Source organism: Pongo abelii, chromosome 9, assembly GCF_028885655.2.
Source record: "Pongo abelii isolate AG06213 chromosome 9, NHGRI_mPonAbe1-v2.0_pri, whole genome shotgun sequence".
Lineage (NCBI taxonomy): Eukaryota > Metazoa > Chordata > Mammalia > Primates > Hominidae > Pongo > Pongo abelii.
Genome location: NC_071994.2, coordinates 45,133,642 through 45,151,124, shown reverse-complemented (window position 1 = coordinate 45,151,124; position 17,483 = coordinate 45,133,642). Strand labels below are relative to the sequence as shown.

The 17,483-nt window shown below is 33.7% G+C and overlaps 1 protein-coding gene across 5 annotated transcripts in view; it reads left to right on the top strand.

Annotated features, from left to right (window-relative positions):
- ANO5 (anoctamin 5) overlaps positions 1–17,483 on the top strand; it is a 92,047-nt gene that overhangs the window by 5,506 nt on the left and 69,058 nt on the right. For 2 of the 5 annotated variants that reach the window (XM_054524570.2, XM_054524573.2), the window contains exons 2-3: positions 5,862–5,908; positions 13,323–13,370. In XM_054524570.2, the coding sequence (XP_054380545.1) occupies positions 5,862–5,908; positions 13,323–13,370 (95 nt within the window). Of the gene's footprint in view, positions 1–5,861; positions 5,909–13,319; positions 13,371–17,483 lie in introns of all 5 variants that reach the window. The other 3 variants (XM_024255406.3, XM_054524572.2, XM_054524571.2) reach the window with 2 other exon arrangements.

Sequence of the window (17,483 nt, the reverse complement as noted above, 5' to 3'; positions counted from 1 at the left end):
TCAGGCCTCAGTTTTGACAGAGGTTTGGTGATTATGCATAGTTATGGCATCTTTATACTCTATGAGGGAGTGTAAAAGTGTCTGAGTCTATGGTCTGTGTGAACATCTAATTGCAACGGTGCATGCATGTGAGAGAGCTAGCGAGCAGTAAGTGTGCAGGGGTGAGAGGGAGCATGGTGTGTGTGGAAGTAAATCTATCCTCTTGAATGTCCCGATGTTTCACAAAAGGATGCTGTTGACAAAATGTGTCCCTGTTGGTTCTCTGGAGCTGACAGTCTTGTGGAGGGATGTGTATTTGAGCTAGGTATCCAGAGAGGGCTGCATTCAAGGTGGTATGGGAGCAGGTGGGAGGCCAATCCAGGGGACAGTTGAGGTTTCAGGCAAGGCCTGAAAGGAGGAGGTCTAGGCTGATATAATGTGAAAAATAAGCAAGAGTTAGAAAGGGAAGTAAACAGTGTTAGTTCTAGAGAAAGAAAGCTGTAATTTTAAAGGTTAAAGTATGAAAGGAGAGCTAGTAATAATAGGAGGTAATCTCAGGGATTCATATTGTCCCTTTTCCACATTCTCAAATAAATGCATCGCATCAAATTTTAATAGCAGCTTGAAAATATTTTTTCACCTACTTGTTTTATGTTAAATGGAACGAAACTAATTAGGAAAAAGAGGGGCTAGTGTTTGCAGTTTTTCAACTTTCTTTTTGTAAAAATAGAATTGTAAAACTCTTTAAACCTAGCTTAAGGTTTGCAGTTGCTTGATTGTTCAGTGATTGGAACTATATTTTGTTTGATGCATTGTTCTTTGGCATAATAGTGACTGTTTTCGTCCTTAAAAAAAAAAAAAGGCCTCTCTAAGTCAATGTCAACTATCATATCTTGAGAGACAAGGCTTGTATTTCTTAGAATCTTATTCTTTATCTATTCAGTATAAAGCCATGCTAAATTGGTCTCCTTTTCATTCACAGATCTAACAAGAGATGATCAGGATCAGGATCAACTGAGTTTTGAGCTATATGTTTAGGCAGTAATCATGGGTAAAACCCATTGATGATAATACTGTATGATGTTTAATATTTTTCGAAGCATTTCTCTTTAGATTTGTATCTTTTACATGGGAAAGCCTGCACTCAGAAAGTTAAGTGGTATAGCTATAGTTGGTTAGTTTTCATGTTTTGCTTAGAGTAAAACATTTTAAGAGCAGATCCTGCAACACAAAAATCTAAATACAAAAGGAGTATTTCAATTTTATTCTGACATTCTGAAACTTAGCCCAAGGAATTTACAGCAGTTTTGAAGCTTAACAGTAGAATAGAATAATAACAACAATATCAACAAGAATAACACCCGTTTACCTCCTATATGCCAAGTACATGCATTATCTATTTAGTGCTTACACAAACATTATGAGATAGACATACTACTTATGACAGCTGAGAGCTTTGAATTTATGTCATACTCTTGGAATGGAGGCTAGGAAATATTTTGTTTGCTTGAGTACATTACTACACCTTATAATTGGGGTTCTATTAGCAAAGAAGGAGGAGGAAGAGGAAAGATATTTGTCAGTATCCTGTAGCCTCTGCTATATTAGTCACCCACCATTAACAGTCTTTCCTATTTTATTAAATGACATCTTCTCAAATTTCTCATGCCTAGGAGTCTTCTATTTTATCTTAACATATTTTTATGAAAATAGGTATATTTTCTAAAACAAAGGAAATTTAGTGATAAGAGTGCATTGTTCTACTTTAAAAAAATCTCTTTGATCTCTGGCCTGATAAAATATAGGTATTCTCATATCTGCATTTACATTCACTCTGCTGTGATGTGTTGTGTTTTGGTTGAAGTGTATGAAAAAAATCTGGCCTCTTAGAGATCTATAGTTGAAAAGGGAGGATAATTTTAAAGAGTTTTTGAATAATTGTGGATATTCTTCTCTGATTTGCCCCCAAATTCAATGAATAATAGGTTCTTTAAAGTTAGATATAATGTAGAATTTGAAACCATTGAAATGAACTTTTATTTCACTGCTGCATTAAAATCTGTTGGTCTGTCCTTCACTTTAAATGTGTCTTTTTCTCATGCATGGTTTTGTAACATCATGTATTGCTTATCTACTGAGTTATACAGATCTTCCAAATGTTGACATATTTCATTTTAAAATACCAAAACGTAATGCTAACGTCATCACTGATCTCATCAGGAAGGCCCTGGGAATCTGTAAAGCACACAGTGATGGTCACAAGTTTACAAAAATTATTTCATTTGCAACTCAAATTTTATCATTGGCAATAAATACTATCAGGTGTTTTCCGTGAAGTGATAGATTCATGTCATTAATGTTTGAGATAATATCTGACAAATAGTCAGGTCTGTATGACTCTATATGTTTTCCCATCATACTTTCAACTAAAATGGTGTTTTATGAAAAATTTGGCTACTTTACCTTGCAATGTAAAGTACTTTTTCATGAGGCAACCATGGTACTTTGGAATGCAGCATCAGTGCTTCATGCATTCTTTCTGTTTCTTTATAGATTATTAAAAATTTTGTGTGTTCAGGGTCAAGATTTTATAAACTTCATAAGCTTTACTGTTTATCAAGGACATTTTTAAGTTAAACTACATTGTTGTTTCTTTTTGTACTGAGAGTGCATGATGGTGGAGAATATAATGACTACTAGTATAGTCTGGTGCCATAGCCTTGATTCATATGATGGCACCAGCAGTTTTATCCCATTGTTTTTGCATCATCAGTGCAAACGTCAACAGAATGAAAAAGGCAAATATGGTTTTAATATTATTATAAAACTTTAAATAAAAAATAAAATATATAACTTTGACGCATACAAAAAGTAAAATAAATTGTATCTTGATGGGGGTTGGCAGACAGTACTTTAAAATTGCTTATATAGGATTTGAATTATCACCTAGAAGGAGAAGTTGTATGAGTGTGTTATGTACGTGTGTTAGTACTGTTGTCTCTCAGTGTCCACAGGCATTGGTTTCAGGATACCCCACTGTTACCAAAATCCAAGGATGCTCAAGTCCTTTATATAAAATGGCATAGTATTTGCATATAACCTATGCACATCCTTGTGCATGCTTTAAATCATTGCTAGATTACTTATAATATGTAATACAAAGGAAATGCCATGTAAATATTTGTTATACCTCTTTGCACAGTGCCTGGTGCATGGCAAGTTATCATTATATTTTGGCTTTTCATTTGCAGCCACAGTGAAAAACTTGGCTCCCTTGTCAGCTTGCTCATTCAATTTTTCAATAAATGTTTATCAGCCATCTTTCATTTGCCGATCAGTATGCTAAAAGAACAAAGTCAGAAATTGTGCTCACTTTTCAGAAACGTATCTTCTTTTGAAGACAAAAAGATATTAATCAAAAAGCACATATATTCGTGTAAAATTGAAACCCTGACAAGTGCCATCGAGTAGAGATATATCAGATGCTTTGAACTAGCCAGATACGTGAAAGAAGACTTCCCTGGGGAGAAAGTGACTTTGAAGCTGATATCTGAAGGATGTGAAGAATTACCCAGGGCAAGGTGGGGAGTGAGAGACTGTGTTATTCCCTTTTGTGCTGTTATAACAGAATACTACAGACTGGGTAATTTATAAACAATAGAAGTTTATTTGGTCCATGTTCTGGAAGCTGGGAAGTCCAAGATTGGGGACCATGTCTGATGAGCCCCTTCTTGCTGTGTCATAACATGGTGGAAGGCATCACTTGGTGAGAGAGCATGCACACCTGAGATGGCCTAGCTTTCTTTCATAACAATTCCATTCTTGCAATTACAAATCTATTCCTGTGATAACAGCACGAATTCATTTATGAAGGCAGAGCACTCATGACCTAATCACCTCTTAAAGGTCCTACCTCTCAACATGGTTGCATTGCAGATTGTTTCCAACACATAAACTTTGGGGGACACATTCAATCCATAGCAGAGAGAATTCCTTACAGAGGAATAATTGTGTGTTAAAGCCCCTCAAAGAGGGAGAATGGAACTGAAAGAAGGTATAAGGATCTGAAAGGAGACTAGTGGGCCAGACTTAAGAGCGCAAAAGGGTGAGGTTGGAGAAGTTGGTTGGTTTTAGTTAATTTTAAAGAGTTTTATTGTTTGCCAAAGGCAAGAAACTTATATCAAGAATGATCCCATCTTATACTAGCAAAGCTATGAACCATAAATCTGCTTTTTAAAATAAAATAAAATTATAAATAAAATAAAACTTTCTTACAAACCAGTGTTTATTTTCACATACAGCCTTGTTTTAACCAATGTACAGATCAAAACTCAAAATATTCCTCTGCAGAAAACTTTGGACCTTATTCCCTAGCCGACCTATAATGGTTGAATTTCTGTCAAGTATAAATTTATGTATATAATGGGCTTAATTATTTAAGAGAATAACTGAGTGATTTGTGTGATCTGTGAAAAGGAATTGGACTATCATACTTGGGTTGTGAAAAAGCTATACAAATGGTAGATTTTTTTAAAATATTTTTTTGATTTATACAATTGCTTTATTTTATTATTTTTTACTTATAAGAATAAGCATTTATTTCTCACAGTTCTGGGTGCTGTGAAGTCTAAGATCCTGGTACTGAACTCAGTGTCTGGTAAGGGCTTGTTTCCTGGCTCATTAACGACATCTTCTTACTGTGTCTTCACATGATGGAAAAGGGAAGGCAGCTCTCTGGAATCTCTTTAATAAGGGTTCTAATCCCATTCATAAGAGCTCTGCACCATGAGCACATTCAGACTACAGCACCTGAAATACTTGGTGTTTTTTGGCTTTGTAGACACATCATTCTGATTTCTGCTTTTATCTTCACACTGCCTTCTTCTGTGCCTCTGCTCCCTCTTCTTTTCTTAGGTGGACATCCATCATTGGATTTAGGGCCCACCTTAAATCCAGTATAACTTCATTTCTAGATCATTAACTAATTACATCTGTAAAGACTACATTTCTAAATTAGGTTTCAGTCTGAGGTTTGAGATGGACCTGAATTTGGGTGTAGGAGAGACATTAGTCAACCCCTACAATGGTTCAATATCAAGTTTCCATATAATAAAGTGTCTTATTCTGGGCTCTATGTTCAGTTTCATGTGCTAGTTTTTCTATCCTATTTCTAAAATTATAGTCACTAACTTCAACTTAAAGTGCTAACATTTTATGTGGTTCCCATTGTGATATTTTCTCCAAAAAAAAAATACATAGGAAGTTTTTGACTTAAATATATCTTAGGGCTTTTTCAAGTTGGAACCACTAGAAAATAAGAATTTCAGTTCCATATTTAACTTTTTTAGTGTCATAAACTTATTTGAACATGTATTTTAGTGCAAACGACTAAATGCATTACCATTACGGAGCTATCTGTATGTCGGGAAAGTACTTTGGCCTGTGTAGAAACTCGTAGTGTTCTATATACAAGCTGTCTGGTTTGATTTCAGGAAAATAAGCTGAGAGAATATTAAATCTCACATGGTGAGAACTAAAAGATATGAATGGACACCCTGTTGGGTATTTTACTCTTAGTGGTTCTGTGGTTGTAGATTGATAACCACATTGATCAGAGTTGAGTTTATTTCTCAGTAATTGAGATTGTATTTTACACATCAGTATTTTATGCTTTTCCTATTACAGTCAGTTTTAGGTAAGACTTCTTTTGGAGTCTGTTTCAAACAATTTACCTCCTGAATAGTCTTGTATCTTTTCTTCTAGTATTTTTTCTTTGAATTTTTTAATTCATTCAATTCCTATTTTTTCCTTACACAGACTTTTGAACATATTCTGATCAGTTGGCTAATTTAACATGTTTTTCTCTTTCTTATTTAATTTAGGGGAAAAAGTCAATAAGCATATAGACTACTCTTTCCAAATGAGTGAGGTAAGTTAAATATATATGTATTAGCTTCCTTATAAGTCAGAATAAAAAATCAAGATAAGGCTAAGTCTTTGTACTTATTTACTTATAATACATTCTATTATGTCCTCTAATTTATTCATTTTTTAAGTAGCTAAAGCAAGTTCCATGTTCCATGCAGATTTAATATTGGATCTTTTCTAGATGTTATAAGGGAACGAATAGATCTTTGATTTGTTTTGAGGCTCCCTGCGAAATAAACTCAGATATGCTGATCATTGATATGCAAGATACTAGTATTTGGCTTAACATTTTGCTATAATGTAATGTTAGTGTAGTCTGTGATAGCTTATTATTTTACAGTTATTAGTATGATTAGTGCTTATCTATGACTATACTGGAGTTCAACCTGAATTGCATAAACACATTAAATAGAACAATAAATAAATTAAATACTACTTGTAAAAATACAGAATTCTTTTAACCAAAGGCCTTCTTGTATAAATTTTAAGAAACATACGAACAATTTATATTGCTTCTATACTGAATATAAGCATGTTAAAGGCATTTCAATGAAATAATTTTTCTGATAGACTCTAGTCGATAAGGAATCACATGCATAGCTCTCACAGAGGTAGACGTCCTGGAGTGGTTTCAGGATGTCCTGCCAGATATAAACAGGATTTAAAAAGAATTTCCAGGAATGACTGAAATTTCTGCTTGGAAAACACATCCTTCTAGAATAGGTTGGCTATTTGCTAGTTGGCTGGATAAGCTCATTAAGATTCCTAGAAGTTACAGGGTTCCTTTAAAAGTTCAATAACCCACTAGTCAGAATGGCTATTGTTAAAAAATCAAGAAATAACAGATGCTGGTGAGGCTGTGGAGAAGAAGGAATGCTTATACACTGTTGGTGGGAGTGTACATTAGTTCAGGCATTGTGGAAGATGGTGTGGCAATTCATCAAAGACCTAAAAATAGAAATACCATTTGACCCAGCAATCCCATTACTGGGTATATGCCCAAAGGAATACAAATCATTCTTTTATAAAGACACATGCATGTATATGTTCATTGCAGCACTATTCACAATAGCAAAGACATGGAATCAACCTAAATGCCCATCAATGATAGATTGGATAAAGAAAATGTGATATGTATATATCATAAAATACTATGGAGCCATAAAAAATGACAAGATCATGTCCTTGGCAGAAACGTGGATGGAGTTGGAGGCCCATTACCTTTAGCAAACTAATATAGGAACAGAAAACCAAATACCCCATGTTCTCACTTATAAGTTGGAGATAAATTATCAGAACACACAGATACTTAGAGGGAAACATCACACACTGGGGCCTTTTGAAGGATGGAAGGTGGGAGGAAGGAGAGGATCAGGAAAAACAACCAGTGGGTATTAGGCTTAATACCTGGATGATGAAATAATCTGTACAACAAGCCCACATGACATAAGTTTATGTATGCAACAAACCTGCACTTGTATCTCTGGACTTAAAATAAAAGCTAACAAAGAAAAGTTCAGTGACCTAAATCCTGAGAGAAACAGAATATAAGAACCAGAGGGAACTACAAAGATCATATAGGACAGTGATCTTATAGTGTAGTCTGCAGATCAATATACAAATAAGAATAAGAATTATATGAAGAATTTCTTAAAACTGTAGACTCTTGGGCCCAGGGTGTCTCAAAATAAAATAAAATAAAATAAATAAATAAATATATAAATAAATAAATAAAGGAAAGTAGAGCAAAACAAGCCCAAAGCAAGTAGAAGAAGGAAATAATAATAAAAGCAATTGAAAACCAGAAAGTATTAGAAAAAATCATCGAAACCGAAAGCTGTTTCTTTGAAAAGATATATAAAATTGACAAACCTCTAGCCAGACTGGCAGAAAAGGGTTTGGGCTGGGACATATATAACCAATATCAGGAATAAAACAGGACATATCAATATGGAATTTGTAGATACCAAAAAGATAATAAAGGAATACTATTAACAACTCTACACATAAATTTGACAACTAAGATGAAACGGACCAATTCTTCAAGAAGCACAAACTACTATAATCCACTCAACATTAAAACAATAATTTGAATAGCCCTGTAGCTACTAAGTAAACTGAATGTGTAATTTTTAAATTCCCCTAAAAGACATCTCCAGGCTTAAATGGTCTCATTGGAGAATTCTACCAAATGTTTAAAGAAGAATTAACATTAATTTTTTACAGTCTCTTCCAGAAAATAGAAGAAAAACAGATGCTTCTCAATTCATGTCAGAGCCCTACATTACTTTGATACCAAAAGAGACAGACAGTTTAAAAACAACAAAAACAAAAAACCTACAAGTCGTATCCCTCATGTACATGGATACAAAAATCCTTAGTAAAATATTAGCAAATAAAATTCAGTAATATAAAAATAATTATGCAACATGGCCAGGTAGGGTTTACTCTATTGATGGAAGGCTCCATTCATTTTTGTGTGTGTGTGGGAAGGGACAGAGTCTTGCTCTGTCACCCAGGCTGGAGTGCAGTGGCACGATCTTGGCTCACTGCAACCTCCGCCTCCCAGGTTTAAGTGATTCCCCTTCCTCTCCTGAGTAGCTGGAACTACAGGTGTATGCCATCACACCCGGCTAATATTTATAATTTTGGTAGAGATGGGGGCTTCACCATGTTGGTCAGGCTGGTCTCGAACTCCTGACCTCAAGTGATGCGCCTGCCTTGGCCTCCCTAGGTGCTGAGATTACAGGCGTGAGCTACTGTGCCTGGTCTCCATTAATTTTTTGAAAAACAATTGGTATACTTCACCAAAGGCTTAAGAATAAAAATCATGTGATTTTTATCAGAAAAAATATTGTCAAAATTTAACTTCCATTTATTAAAAATAAACACAAACTCTCAGAAAACCAAGAATAGAGAGGAAGTACTTTAACCTGATAAGGAGCATCCACACAACATTTAAACTAACAGTATACTTAATAGTAAAAGACTGAACACTTTCTTTGTAAGATCAGAATGTCCTCACTTACCCTTCTCATTAAATATAGTACTGACAGTTCTTGCAATAAGACAAAAAAATAAAATAAAAGGTATGCAGATCAGAAAGGGACAAATAAAATTCTCCCCATTTCCAGGTGACATGACAATGTACATAGAAAATCCCAAGAAATCTACAAAATTAAAGACAAAAACAAAATTTCCTAGAACTGAGTTTAAGAAGGTTGTAAAAAATAAGAAAATTATATAGAAATTAGTTATATTTCTATATACTGGTAATGAGAATGTGGAAACCCAAATTGGTATATACGTTAAAATATCTGTGTGACATTTCATAGACATAGGCAAGATTATTCAGAAAATTTTATGGAAATACAAAGGAAGTAGAAGAGATAAAATGATTGTGAAAAAAAGAAGAAAGTGGGAGAAAACCCTCTATCTTATTTTAAGACTTGTTCTTTAGCTGCAGTCTAATGAAGACTGTGTGATATTTGGAGAAGGATAGGCATGTAGATTAATGAAACAGAATAGAGATCCCAGAAATAGCCTCACACAAGTACAGCCAAATGATTTTGGACAAATGTGCAGAAGCAGTTCAATGGAACAAACAGGCTGGAGCATTTGCATATTTGTAGGCAAACTTATGAACTTAACCTAATTTTATAACTTAAACAAAATTAATTCAACTAAATGTAAAACATAAAACCATACAATTTTTTGAAGAAAAAATGGATCAAACTGTTTGGAAATTAGGTCTTGGTGAAGAGTTTGTAGTTATGTCATATCTGCAAACAAAAACATTATTAATGAAAAGCATTGATAAATTGGAGTTTATCAAATGTAAGAATTATTGTTCTGTGAAAGATCCTGTTATGATGATGAACAGACAGGCTACAGACTGGGATAAATATTTGCATATTCTGTATCAGACAAAGTGCTTATATCTATGATTTATAAAGAACCCATAAAATTTAAGTATTTTACAAAAAAAAAACTGCCCAATTAGAAAGTGAGCAAAATACATATTGAGATCTTTCACTAAAGAGGAAATATGATGGCAAATAAGCATATGAATAGATCTTCAATATCACTAGCCACTAAGAAATGCAAAATAAGATCAAAGTGAGATGTCAGTATATGCCTATTAGAAGAGCTAAAATATAAAATAGTGACAATACAACTTACTGGTGAGGATGCAGAGAAACTAGATCTCTCACACAATGCTGGGAGAAATATAAAATGATACAGTCACTCTGGAAAACTGTTGGGCAGTTTCTTAAAAAACTAAATTATAATTTTCATGTCAGTTGGGTAATCATACTCTTGGGCATTTATCTGGCAGAGATGTAAACATATATTCACACACAAAACCTAAACACAGATATTCATAGCAGCTTTATTTGTAGTAGCCGAAAGTGGAAACAACCTAAGTGTCCTACAGCAGGTGAATGGTTAAACAAAGTGTGACACAGCCTTATTATGTAAAACTACCCATCAGTAAAAAGGAACAAACTATTATTAAACACAACTTGGATAGATCTCCAGGACATTGTGCTAAGTGGAAAAAAATCTTAAAGGAACACATATGTTATGATTCCATTTTTATGACACTCCTGAAATGACAGTATACAGATGGAGAACAAATTAGTGATTTCTAGGGGACATGGATGTTGAGGGGAAGGAAAATGGACATAAATTTAAAAGGGTAGCATGAGGAAGATCTTTGTGGATGGAATAGCTCTATACCTTGACAGGGCTGGCTCGTACCCAAATGTACACATGTGACAAAATGACCTCCAACTATACAGAGACATTGTACTCATGTCAGCTTCCTGATTATGATATTTTACTGTGGTTATGTAAGATGTAAATAACCACTGGAGGAGACTGGGTAGGGGTTACATGGGATCTGTGTGTATTATTTTGGCAAATTCTTGTGAAGCTATAGTTATTGCAAAATAAACAGTTAAAAAAAGTGAATACAACTTATTTCACTTTCCTCAATGCTAAATTATATTTTTTCTGACACTCAAATGCAATAAAAACAGGCTCTACACATTGCAGTCAATATTTTTCACCCCATCTATGGACAGGAGGCAGGCAATTTTCAAAAAAATAAGTATTATAGCATATTCATTCAACTATTGGATTGAGGCAGAATTGACTAGAATCAATGGATTTTGTCCAGTAACAAATTTATAGATATGATGAATGTTTTTAGGCTTTTACAAGACAGAAGAATATATAAGAATTGTAGGTTCATTATTTCAAAACTATTTTATGCTTTGAAAAGGTCTTCTGTGCTTTCATGATTGCTTAAATATTAAAAAGCTATTCTAGTTTTACCTCTGATTACAATTAGTATGAGTCCATCATTGGACATTGTTACGGTCTTGTTGGAAGTCAGAAAATGCATGTGAATTAAACATGTATGACATGATTAATATATTTATTATATGATCACTGTAAAGTAACAAACATTAATTTTAAAAAGTCAACATTTATTGAGAACTTCCCATGTATTATTTAATCTCACTGTATGGACGTTATGGTTTGGAGAGGTTAACTTGCTCAAGTTTACAAATGTAATCAGTTTTACATATGTATTTAATGGGTTTTATATAATTGAAGAAAAAGGTTATGAGGCAAACTGAAACTGTATAAATTGTTATATCTCCTATGTTTTGGAGCTGGGATTCTGAACACAGGTAATCTGATTCTAAAGCTCCTTATTCACTGTATAATATTTCTTTAAGAATGCTGTTTTAAGAATTGTGTCTAGAAGTACATCAAGGATTCTCGTTTTGCCTAAGACTAAGCTTAGTAAGAAATGAGACAATGACATACTCAGCAAAATGAAGAAGTAATCTAAGTTATTTTGTTTTACATTCTGCAAAGTGAAGATATAACTCCATCTTTTGATTGGAAATCAGAGCAAAGATTTTTCCTAAAGGGAGAGATTGTAAAATGACTAGCCTGTTTGCTTTTGAATATATGGTTTTCTTCTATCCTTCTGTAAGCAAAACAACTAACATTTCTCTAGGATAACTGGAAAAACTTATCAGGAGTCAATATAAATGAAGCTATAATAAATTTGTTTATTGTCTTAGTAGAAATGTAGCTGCACAGTATATTTTTAGAGGCTACTATTTCAGAATTGAGTGACCAAGATACTCGTTCACTTCATTTGCTATCTGTTGTATTTAGACGAGCTAGTGGAATTCATTCAAGGTCCACAAGGAGATATAATCACATATAAGTGGATTCTAATTATAACTGTATTTTAGGCCTGTATTTACTCACAGATTCTCAGTCTTCCCACAACTTTTCCCACCGGTTTCAGTATTACTTTAGTACAATCGATTGCATTATCTTGTAATTTATATTAAATATAGCAGTATGAAAATTGTACATTTTCAAAATTATCTTTCATTTTCTTTTAAAGAACACAGAGAAATTACTGCTTTTGTGGCACATTCTGTTACTTTACTTTTGTAGCATTAGGTATATTTCCAAGGTGCTCTTTGAGTATGTTTTAAATATGTCTGTTGCATATTTTATCTGCTATTTTGAAAACTGATTTGCCCAGCTTATTTGGGCATCATGAGATACTGATTGTGATTTTTCCAAGAACAAGGTAAGTGAATTACAATCTGGACATGAATTTCCGATCATTTCTGTTGATTGCTGTCTCTCCATAGTATTCTATTGTACCTGTCACTAGAGACTGCTGAGAAGTCATTGAGTGTTATCTCAGGTCTGTGTCCTGTGGTGTGTGGACCATTGTGTAACCTGAGGAATTGGAAATCCACCATATACAGAGGGAGGCATCCCTATTGTGTTAATTATAAGCGGTTTGTGTGTATTTTTATACATGTATGGCTTTTTTTGAAGAGGTTATAAATTCAAATTATTAAGAATCCTGATGGTGTATTTTCCAAGGTATTCCCTTTAATGATTTCAAATAAATGTTGAAGGGCGTAAAATAGCCAATTAATTCTGCCCTTCCTGTTGGTCCTCTTCAGGATGCAGCATCATAAGAAGATTAGACCTCCTTGTTATTTCTCAGTAATGTAGTAGTTCTTAACCATTTCTTGTATCTGATTTTTTTTATGATTTAATAAAGCTACCTCCCAAATACTAATTCTCTCTGAAGCTCACTCTCTTTCCTCACTGCACAGACAAATACACCCTGCCCCACAGGCACATTTACAGATACATAGCACACATACATGAACACACATGCACATGTATAAACATATATATGCCCACAGTTTTACAAATGATTTAATGCGGTTCCAGATTAAGTGTTTCTGCATAGAGATTACAGAGTTTTTGTTACTGAAACTTAAAAGCTCCCTTTGCTCCATCTGCACTATTAATAATAGCATTATATCTTCCCCCGGTACTGTTAGCAGAGCCTGAGCAGCAGAGAGACCAGCTTTCTCATCAATGAAGAAACAATGGTAAGCAGTGACCAGTATTATCCTTTCTCGCATGGACACAAATGGGGCATCTTTTTGTAGTCTGCAATGATGATGCTCTTTTCCAGTTCAGTTATTTGACATGCTCTCATACATGGTATTTGAGAATGTATTACTTTAGAAAAAAAAATCAGTTTCTTTAGGTGGGGGAAAAACACATCAGACGTATCAGTGAGAATGACACACTGAGTATAACACTTTGCTTGGATTTTATTTTTTCTATGAGAAATGAAGGTTCTAAGAGGTGTAATGACTTGACCAAAGTTATTGATATGTTTAAGGGGTTGATGCTTGACTAGCACTCAAGTTTTTGAGGCTTAGTTCAGTATTCTTTCTTCACTGCATCACTCTTCTTGTCTTGAAGTACATGCCTGGGGATAATCATGAAAAAGTACAATTCATTTAAAAATCAAACTTAAATATCAATTAAAAGGTTGGTAAGAGGACCTGAAAGTTTTCATTAGTTGCCTCGTAAGTAAAAAATGCTGTTTGGGAAGATGGGGAAATAGAGTTATATTCCTATACTGATAATTTTAGCAAGGGTGATAGTTTGCTTTTCACTAGGGTACTAATCTTTAGTGTTTTGGAATGAGGATTGTGATATTGACCAAATTAAAACAATTGAAATGTTGTTGGTTTCTTTTCTTTTTTAATTTATTTTTACTTTTTTTTTTTTTTACTACATAAAGCATTTTTACATGATTCCAAAGTTGAAATCCACAGATCAAATAACATTTAGATGAGCCTAAAGCTTATACAATTTTGATATCACTCTTTAAGAAACATATGGAAAAATATTTTCCTTTAAAATATTTACAAAAATATTTTACCACGAGAACGCATTGCTAGAGTCCTTCCTAAACCCTTGGAAGGGGTAGATGCAAGGAAGATGCCCTGAAGATTAGACTTTATTAGCTTGAAGGTAAATCTGTCTTAGGTTGAAAATATGAAACAAAGTGTTTTCAGAGAAATCTTTCTTCTTTGTCCTCTCAGTCTTTTTGTGTAATAGTTACCATTTTTGTTTGGTTTATTTTTCCAATGCTATTACAAATGTTGCTAAAATGAATACCCTTGGGAATTAGTCTTATAATATTTTGGTCATTTCATTTTTCTACATGGAATTCATTTATCAGAGAACAAAGGTATATATAGTAATTTGTAATTTTCCCATATATTGCCAAATTCCCCTGCCCTTTGTGTTTGTAACAAACCTATGAGAGTTCCTGTTTCCCCCCAAACCTATCAGCAGTGTGTTGTTATGCTTTTAGATTCTTGCCTGTCTCATGGTACTGAGATAGATAATGGCTATTGGGAGCTATTTCACTTGGCACAGTATCTTAGTATCATTTAAAATTGCATTTCTCACAACATGTGTGAGAAATTCATCTTTTTCTACATTGAGTGGTCATTTAAATTTATTTTGCTATGTCACTCTGTTCATATATCTTGTCCATTTCCTGTCAGGTTTTTTTTTTTACTCTTGATTTTTTTGGAGCTCTTTATATATATTTATTGTTATCTCCTTGCCTGTGACAGAAGTTGCAGATACTTTCCTCAAATATGTTAAATACATGTAATTTAATTTTTAAATTCTAAGTGACTTTAAAATGATATATGATATTTGATTCACTATGTTGACATTGTCTTTGATTAAACAGTATGTTGTTAAACAGTAGGCTTCTTTTTAAAAATATACTTTATTTTATTATAGTTTTAGATTTTATTATAAATCTATTTATTATAAATAAAATCTAAACAGAGTTTCTTATACCCCACACTTATTTTCTCCTATTATTAGAATCTTACATTAGTATGGTACATTTGTAACAATTAATGAACCTATATTGGTGCATTATTATCAAATAAAGTTCATGCTTTATCCAGATTTCCTTCGTTTTCCCCTAAGATCCTTTTCCTATTCCAATATTTCATTGAGGATGCAGCATTGCACTTAGTAGTCATGTCTCCTCAGGCTCCTCTCGGTTGTGACAGTTTCATGTACTTCTTTTGATTTTTATATCCTTCACAGCTTTGAGGAGTACTGGTCAGGTATTTTGTAGAATGCCCTTCAATTGGGACTTTCCTGATTTTTTTTTTTTATGATTAGACTTGGATTATGTGTTTTTGGAGGAAATAATAGAAGTGTTGTTCTCTTCATGTCATATCAAGGGTATATTCTATCAACATGACTTAATCACCCTTAATGTTTTAACCTTGATTACCTGGCTTGAAGTAATGTTTAGCAGATTTATTCAATGTAAAGTTATTCTTTTGTTTTTTTTTTCTCCCTTTCCATACTGCATTCTTCAGATGAAAGTCACTATTTGCAGCCTACACAAAAGGATTGGGATTATGCTCTCCCTCCTTATAGGTGAATCCATTATTTGGAATTGTTTTTGTGTGTAGGGGAGATCTTTCTTCCTTTCTTTTTGTCAGTGTGTACTTACAGATATTTATTTTATACTTTATGTTATAAACCAAATACTACTGTATTTTCTTGCTCAAATTTTTCTAGTTTTGGCTATTGGAAGTGTTTTGTTTTGTTTTGTTTTGTTTTGTGACAGCATCTTGCTCTGTTGCCCAGGCTGGAGTCTAGTGACATGATCATAGTTCACTGCAGCCTTAGATTCCTTGGCCCAAGTAATCCTCTCACCTCGGCCTCCCTGAGATTACAGGAGTACACCACCACATCCAGCTAATTATTATTATTATTATTATTATTATTATTATTATTATTTTGGAAATTGGGTCTCACTCTGTTGGTCCGGCTGCTCTCAAATTTCTGGGCTCAAGCAGTCCTCCCATCTCAGCTTCCTGAGTGGTTGGAATTACAAGACATAAGCCACTTCACTTGGCTGGAAGCTTTTCAGTTGACTCCTGTGTTTCCTTGGTATACCCCTATTATTGTGTTTAGTTTTGTTTTGAGTATTTTTCTGCTTTCTGACAAGATGCTCCAAATTCATTTTGTACATTTCCTGCCTCAGTCCTAGAATCAACTGTGTACCCAGGGAAGGTTTTTTTTTAAAATTTATCATAGAAATATCACAAAAGAAAAATCTGTATAAATTAGGGTCCTGTTAGGCCTACTCAGTGTAGGATAATTTGAGAAGGACTTCTTAAAAAGACTTTTACAAAGATGGGGTGTAAGGGAATCTCAGCATATATAGGTCTAGTAATCTTGAATTTATTAAAATCCATAGAACTGAAGGGAATAGGCTAAGGATAACTTAGTGGAACCCAGAAGGAAGAAGTCATATACTACAGACATTATCAAGAGGCTCAATGATCTTTGGTGAGGGGACACAACCTTCCTGCATTCAACCTTAGGAAGAAAAACACTATCTATTCTTTCCAATCATTCGTGAGAAGCAAGAGGTCAAGGGAGCTCTTTGCTTACCTGCACAGGACAAAAAGCAGGGTGGAGAGGAGTGGAGAGGGAATGTGCTGGGATAAACCAACATAATATCACTGGATATGTTTTTGGGTAAAAAAAAATGGAGTCTTGCAGTTCCTACTGTGATGATTATGACAGAAACTCTATATCGGTTATTTTATAAATATATAATAATTACTGTAATTTAAAATTCTGTTTGAAACAAAATAGTGAAAAGTGGATGAGTACCTAAATGATTACACAGATTGTCAGTATAGAAAGGTCACTAAAGCCACTAAATGAAATATAGAAAGATGGAAACTATTATGCTTAAGAGAACCTATCTTAGAGTGACTACTGTAGGGGATTGGACAGAATAGTTTGGTAAGTATTTAGAGTTTAGTAAGCAAAGAATGGGAATTGAAAAGACACACTAAAGGTTGCTTAAATAATGACAGATATGCAATTAACAGATTTTGAAGGAGTATGGGCCTTGATAACCTCAAGGATGATATTCCAAATATTTAATAACTGATATGGCATAGGCACAAACCAGTCAGAAGGAGTCTTTGAGTAAAATGACAAGAAGCAATTAGTATGATATTAGCACAGTATTTATAATTGATCTGTGCATATATTTAGATATTATCACCTTATGATTCAGTCATTAATTCAGTCTCCTAGTGATTTCATCCAGTTTCATTGCTTTAAATACAATTGAT